Raw genomic sequence first — 7,500 nt, forward strand, 5'->3', positions numbered from 1 at the left:
AAGGACGGGCGCACTGGGAAGGGTTGTGGGATAGGGGGTCGTGAGGGTGTGTGAGGAAAGCGGCGGTGGGAAGGGCGCGTGGAAGGGCGCGTGGAAGGGCGCGTGGAAGGGCGCGTGGAAGGGCGAGTGGAAGGGCTTGTGGAGGGGCGTGTGGAGGTGTGTGTGGAAGGGCTTGTAGAAGGGTGTTTGGAAAGGCGTGTGGAGAGGCGTGTGGAGACACGTGTGGTGGGGCGTGTGGAGGGGCGTGTGGAGGGGCGTGTGGAAGGGCGTGTGGAGGGGCATGTGGAAGGGTGTGTGGGAGTGTATGTGTGAATGCATGCGCGTGTTCATATGAGTGCATGTGTGAGTGTTTATGTGTGAGTGTATGTGCATGTGTGTACGTGTGCATGCACACATGCATCAATTGCATCATGGCAATGGCATAGGACGTAGACGATGTGCGTATGTGCATGTGACGTGGGGGATCAAGAGTGAAGAACATGCATGCGACAAAAGAGCAATGACATACAACTGAGCACACATGCATGTGCATATGTATCTGTTCACAGGTAATTATGTGAACATTTTCTAGTACCTATGCTACAATATATCTGTCTATGAATACAAAAATACACATGTATACCTTTCCCATTGCATACTACAATTTCTTGTTTAATGTCTACACCAATACTACCAATTAACTATTTTTCAGAGAATATCTGAATTTAGAACTGCAAAAACACAGTAATCAATCACATATCCAAGCTAGTATATGAATAAATATATGTACATCTTTTGGAATAATGTGAATATGTTTTGTTGTTAAGTCAAATTTTATGCAAAGATTAGGCCCTCTTGAAAAAAAAATAACAAGGTCATTCATTTTACTATACAAAATTATAACATGGAAAAATGTTGCCAATACCACCAGTATTATTACTATCATTACCAATTAATATATGCAAAGTAATAAAACTTATGAGTTTTAAGTAACAGTGAATTAAAGAAGCACTGCAACATCAATGATTGTGGTGAATAGAGTTTACTGAAAAAATATACAAAGGGTATAAATGAGAACAAATAACTGAACAAAGAAAAAGATATAATCCCTTTGTGAAGCTATTCCTTTTCATTTAAATTGTTTCTATGTAAATGAATATGGTAAGATGATAAATGATGACAAAGACAATGAAGGTGCTGATAAATAGAATGATGAAAAGATAATGGCAACAGCTTACTTAGTGCTATGTCTCAGGAATGTCACAAATCAAAAACTCCCAATGCTGCAATTTCAAATATTCCAAAAGCTGTTATTGACACACCAGTTTCTTGCAAATGCTCTGATAAAAAAAAAAATAACATATACTATGTCCTAAATGACAAAAGTTGTTCAAATTTAAGAATAACTTTTTCAAATCAATATTTTCAAGTATAAAACATAGCAATTGAATGACACTACTGCAGTCATATTTCACATATAAACACAAACATTTCTGTATTGCATTAACAGAAAAAAATCATCCACTGTTATCATTCAACATGTTTTGTAATACATAAAAATTTATATATTCAGTAATAATTTGGAAATAATTACCTGTTTGCTTTGCAACTACAAGAAGCAATGTAGGTCAGTGGTCCAGTGCTGGCTTTGTAATTACTGGGTCCTGGGTTCATGTCTGGCTAGCACTTCCCTATCAATTCAGATTTTAGTACTGGCATCAGCTAGGTCATGGTCTAGACAGAAAGGCACTGGCCACCCAACTACAGCTTAGCATGCGTGTTCTTCTAGGAACAGAGCCCATACATCAACTTGGATATTTGATCACCTTTGACTAACCTTGATGGAATGAGTAATTTTATATCTATTCTTTTTACATTCAGTAATTATCACAGCAACTCTTACATACACTTCTTTTAATTCAAAGCATGGACATCCTTGAAACACAGCCATAGAGATCACCTTGCTTAATTCCAGGAAATGATAAACAGCTGACTAAATCTGCATCCTAAAAACACAATCTTCAGAAGACATCTATATTGCTTCTGGCATTCCCTTACTTATGTATTTTTGTTTAAATCATCAGTTAAAATGACATTGCAGGTACTGAATGTTTTAAAATATTTTCAGTGTCAGGAAACCTTGAATTATCATTAGCAACCCCATACTTTTTAAAATATATATTTCTTTTTATTCAACCATCAAATAAAAGTTCTATCAAATATTTCAGACTTGTGAACCAATGCAACTTTAAACTAACATTCTAATTACAACCAAATTCCAATAGTAAATATAGTTTCATTTTCAGGTAAACCTCTGTTTATAATAAGTACAACCAAAACAATCAAATTTTGCTTAAACTAGTTTTGATAATTTCTTGATATAGACAACTTAAACCTACAAATATTCTGATTAACCAAGGTAATCTGAGTATGTAGCTAAACTTAAATATGGAACTACATTCAAACAACATAAATTTTACATCATGCACGCACGCACGCACGCACGCACGCACGCACATACACATACACATACACATACATACACATACACATACACATACACATACACATACACATACACATACACACACACACACACACACACACACACACACACACACACACACACACACACACACACACACTCACACTCACACTCACACTCACACTCACACTCACACTCACACTCACACTCACACTCACACTCACACTCACACTCACACTCACACTCACACTCACACTCACACTCACACTCACACTCACACTCACACTCACACACTCACACTCACACTCACACTCACATATATATATATACATGCAAAAGCACATGCACAACCAATCACACTCAAAAATGCACTCAATCTTACATTCACCACAGCAGACAAACAATAATAAAAATACACACACTGGTAGAGGCATAAACACTCACATACCCATAAGCACTAGTGTATATACACACTATTACTCAGCTATAAGAAAAACAAATAATACAGTGTAGATTATATATGATATGTATATAAAGTAATGATTGACAACAGCTATATTTTTTTCATATTACAACACAATATTGACTCCTTAAATTCTATAATAGTATGATAAACATTTTTGACATATTTATGCAAAGTACCATCAATCTACTAAAAAGCTACAAAGCTACAAAACCATGAGTATTCCATATAATGTAGCATTAGATACAAGACAATTTCTCTGAGTTTTTCAACAGCTTTGTACCTTTGGCACCTGAAGAGTGAGAATCAAAAGTTGTGAAGGCTGGACAAAGTTTCCATAAGCCTGCTTGAGCTATCTTCAGCAAAAAAAGTACATTCTACCATGATCATGTATGAATGGTAAATAAAAAAAAAACTCAATTTCTATGAGAAAATAAAAATATTTGGCTACAATAATTGCAGTGAGCAAATAATCTCCTGTCATATAATTTCTTAGGAGGCAAGGTATAGGAGCAAGGAACATGAAAAATAATAATTTACACTGTTATCAAAGATTTGGGTCATGATGTATGTATAAGTTTAAGTTCTACACTATAATCCTAATAACTAGTTTTCCTAATTCTCTGGACTATGTTAGCAATTCTTGACTCAAATGGATTAGTTATCTATAGAGGAAAAGGTTTCAAAATCTATAAAAAAAGTCTAATATATTTTCTTTGGCAAGACATGGACCCAACTCTTCAGTGAATTTGAAACAACTTATTTCAGCATATGCATTAACCAGGTCTTGTTATTGGTAGATCAAAAGTTTAGTTTTAGCTAAATGTAATTATAGCATGAAAAGGTCAGGAGACTTGGAAATGCTCATACAAATCCTTGTACATCTGGTTGACTTTCTCTTTTTGCTGTAAATAGCAAATCAAGACAAGGGTATCAAAGGGAAGAGTCTATAGAACACCTCACTTATCATAGTTACATTTATAATCAACTTCTTATTGTACACAAGCACTGCCTGCAGTTGCTTCTTCTGTTATCTTCTTTCATACACCTGGCACTTCATTTTTCCATCACTGGAACAATACATATGGTTCAGAGAATGTAAACAGATGGGAGAGGAGAAATGGGTAAAGAGAAGAGAAGAGAAGAGAAGAGAAGAGAAGAGAAGAGAAGAGAAGAAAGTGATAGAGAGAGTAGAAGAGGGAGAGAGAGAGAATTATGAGAGGAAGAAGGTGAGAAGAAGATGAGAGATAGTAAGTGTTGTAGAGATAGAGAGAGAGATAGAGAGAGAAAGTGGTGGAGAGATGAAGAGAGAGAGAGAGAGAGAGAACATGGTGGGAGATAGAGATAGAGAAAGAGAGAGAGTATCAGAGAGAAGAGAGAGAAGAGAATGGAGAGAGAGAGAGAGAAGAAAGAGAGTGAGAGAGAGAAAAGAAGAGAGAAGAGAGAGATATGTGAGAAGAGAAGAGAGAGGAAGAGAGGAGAAGAGTGAGAGAGAGAGGGGAGAGTGAGGGAGGAGAGGGAGGAGGAGAGGGGAGGAGAAGAGAGAAGAGTTGAGGAGAGGAGAGGAGAGGAAGGAAGAGGGGAAGAGAGGAGAGAAGATGGGAGGGGAAGAGGAGAGGAGTAAAAAGGAGTAAGAGAGTAGAGAAGAGAGAGGAGAGAGGAGAAATGGGAGAGAGAAGAGAAGAGGAGGAGTGGAGAGAAGGGGAGGAGAGGGAAGTGGGAGAGTAGAGAGGAGAGAGGAGAGAGAGGGGAGGAGATGAGAAGAGATGAAAGAGAGAGAAGAGGAGAAGAGGAGAGGCGAGAGAAGAAGGGGAGGAGAGAAGAGAGAGGAGAGGAGAGAGAGAGGAGAGACGAGGAGAAGAGAAGAGAGGAGAGAGAGGAGAGGAGAGAAGAGAGAAGAAGAGAGGAGAAGAGAAGAGAGGAGAGGATATGAGAGAAGAGAAGAGAAGAGAGAGAGAAGTGTGGGAGGAGGAGAGAGAAGTGAAGAGAAAGAAGAGGAGAGAAGTGAAGAGAAGAGGAGAAAAGAAAAGAGGAGAGAAGTGAAGAGAAGAAAAGAGAAAGATGAGAGAGAAGTGAGAGAAGAGAAAGAAGAGAAGAGAAGAGAGAGATGGAAGAGAAGAGAAGAGATGAGAAGAGAAGAGAGGTGTAGAGAAGAGAAGAGAAGAGAAGAGAAGAGAGAGAAAAGAAGAGAAAGAAGAGAAGAGAGAGAGAGAGAGGAGAAGAGAGAGAGGAGAGTGAAGAGAGGTGAGAAGAGAGAGAGCAGAATGAGAGGAGAAGAGAGAAGAGAGAAGAGAGGAGATGAGAGGAGAAGAGAGGAGAAACGAGAAGAGAGGGAGGAGAGGAGATGAGAGGAGAGAAGGGGATGGAAGAGAGAGAAGAGAAAGAAGTGAAGAGAAGAAAAGAGAAGGAGATGAGAAGAGAAGAGAAGAGAAGAGATAGAAAAGAAGAGAAGAGGGAGAGGAGGGAAGAGATGAGAAGAGAAGAGAAGAGAAGAGAAGAAGAAGAGAGAGAAGAGAAGAGATGAGAAGAGAAGAGAGGTGAAGAGAAGGGAAGAGATGAAAAGGAGAAGAGAAAGAGAGAAGAGAAGAGAAGAGAAGAGAAGAAGAAGAGAAGAGAAGAGAAGAGAAGAAAAGGAGAAGAGTAAGAGAAGAGAAGTAGAAGAGATGAGAAGAGAAGAGAAGAGTATGAGAAGAGAAGAATGAGAAGAGAGAGACGAAAGAGGGAGAGAAGAGAGAGAGAGAAGAGAAGAGAAGAGAAGAGATGTGAAGAGAAGAGAAGAGATGAGCAGAGAAGAAGAGAAGAGAAGAGAGAAGAGAGAACGGAGAGAGAAGGGAAGAGAAGAGAAGAGAAGTGAGAGAGAGAGAAGAGAGAAGAAAGAGAGAGAGAAGTGAAGAGAAGAGAAGAGAAGAGAGAAAGAAAAAGTGAAGAGAAGAGAGAGAGAGAGAAGAGAAGAGAAGAGAAGAGAAGAGAGAGAGAGAGAGATAAGAAGAGAAGAGAAGAGAGAGAAGAGAGAGAGAAGGAAGAGATGAGAAGAGAATGAAGAGAGAGAGAAGAGAGTGAAGAGAAGAGAGAAGAGAAGAGAAGAGAAGAGAAGAGAAGAGAAGAGAAGAGAAGAGAAGAGAAGAGAAGAGAAGAGAAGAGAAGAGATGAGAAGAGATGAGAAGAGATGAGAAGAGATGAGAAGAGATGAGAAGAGATGAGAAGAGATGAGAAGAGATGAGAAGAGATGAGAAGAGATGAGAAGAGATGAGAAGAGATGAGAAGAGATGAGAAGAGATGAGAAGAGAAGAGAAGAGAAGAGAAGAGAAGAGAAGAGAAGAGAAGAGATGAGATGAGATGAGATGAGATGAGATGAGATGAGATGAGATGAGATGAGAAGAGAAGAGAAGAGAAGAGAAGAGAAGAGAAGAGAAGAGAAGAGAAGAGAAGAGATGAGAAGAGATGAGATGAGAAGAGATGAGAAGAGAAGAGATGAGAAGAGAAGAGAAGAGATGAGAAGAGAAGAGAAGAAGAAAGAAGAGAAGTGAAGAGAAGAGAAGAGAATGAAGAGAAGAGAAGGTGAAGAGAAGAGAAAGAAGAGAAGAGAAGAGATGAGAAGAGAAGAGAAGTGAAGAGAAGAGAAGAGAGAGAGGAGAGGAGAGATGAGAGAGGAGAGGAGAGAGGAGAGGAGACCCGGGTTGAGAGTGAGAGAAGAGGATAGAGGAGAGGAGACGGAGAGGAGAGAGGAGAGAGGAAGGGTAGAGAAAGGGGAGAGGGAGAGGGAAAGAGAGAGGAGAGCCTCAGTTAGAGAGAGGATGAGGGAGAGAGAGAGACCGAGCGAGGGATAGGAGAGCCTTAGAAAAGGAGGGGAGAGAGAGAGGGAGAAGAGAGAGAAAAGAAGAAGGAGGAATAAGAAGAGGAAGAGGAAGAGGAGGAGGAAGAGCAAGGAGAGGGATGAGGTCCCTCTAGGTACTCTACAGTACTAAAACTGAAAGTGGAAGAAAAGCAGATGACATGACACCTGACAAAAAAAGAAATCTATATTTTCTACATATCTGATTTACTTTAAACCCTGAAATTATCAATCTCCACTTAATCTGCCACTAACCTAAATATTTGTTTTTTCTTCAGTTTATGCAAAAAATGGGGCATACCAAGGAGATTGGTTAATAAACTTAAAAGTACAAAAGATATTAGCAAGCAAGACTAATATGACTAACCTGGGCCTAAAGGAGTTCTGTTGGTCAGTCCTAACCCAACTGCACGAAGATGATGTGACAGCGAGTAAGGTGGAGGCTGGGGTGGACGAGAACCAAGAGATTTTTCTTTACTGGGAAGCTGTGTCTCTAAACCTTCTCCTTCTGGGTGAATCCGGTCCATCTTTGCAAGTTCTTCTCCAAGTTGTTGCTTTTCTGTCTCTAACATCATTACTCTTGCCTCTAATGATCTTATATAAGACATTACTTGTTCTGCAAAGGAATAATCAAATTCAATGCACTTCAAATAGTCATTCATACTGACTACTGTAAAATGGTTTAACTTCAGACATAGGGGTAACTATGCACATTTCTGAATAAAATCTAATGAGACAAGT

General features: G+C 39.2%; 1 protein-coding gene across 2 annotated transcripts in view; it reads right to left on the reverse strand.

Annotated features, from left to right (window-relative positions):
- Positions 1-6,924: 6,924 nt before the first annotated feature.
- The window catches only part of LOC122267622 (coiled-coil domain-containing protein 85), a 17,698-nt gene continuing 17,122 nt past the window's right edge, over positions 6,925-7,500 (reverse strand). The window contains exon 5 of one of the 2 annotated variants that reach the window (XM_086531540.1): positions 6,925-7,375. In XM_086531540.1, the coding sequence (XP_086387666.1) occupies positions 7,122-7,375 (254 nt within the window). In that variant the 3' untranslated portion in view covers positions 6,925-7,121. The remainder of the gene's footprint in view (positions 7,376-7,500) is intronic. The other variant, XM_086531539.1, reaches the window with a different exon arrangement.

The sequence above is a fragment of the Penaeus japonicus genome, unplaced genomic scaffold (assembly GCF_977035675.1).
Source record: "Penaeus japonicus unplaced genomic scaffold, GWHDUDI00000001_assembly GWHDUDI00000003, whole genome shotgun sequence".
NCBI lineage: Eukaryota > Metazoa > Arthropoda > Malacostraca > Decapoda > Penaeidae > Penaeus > Penaeus japonicus.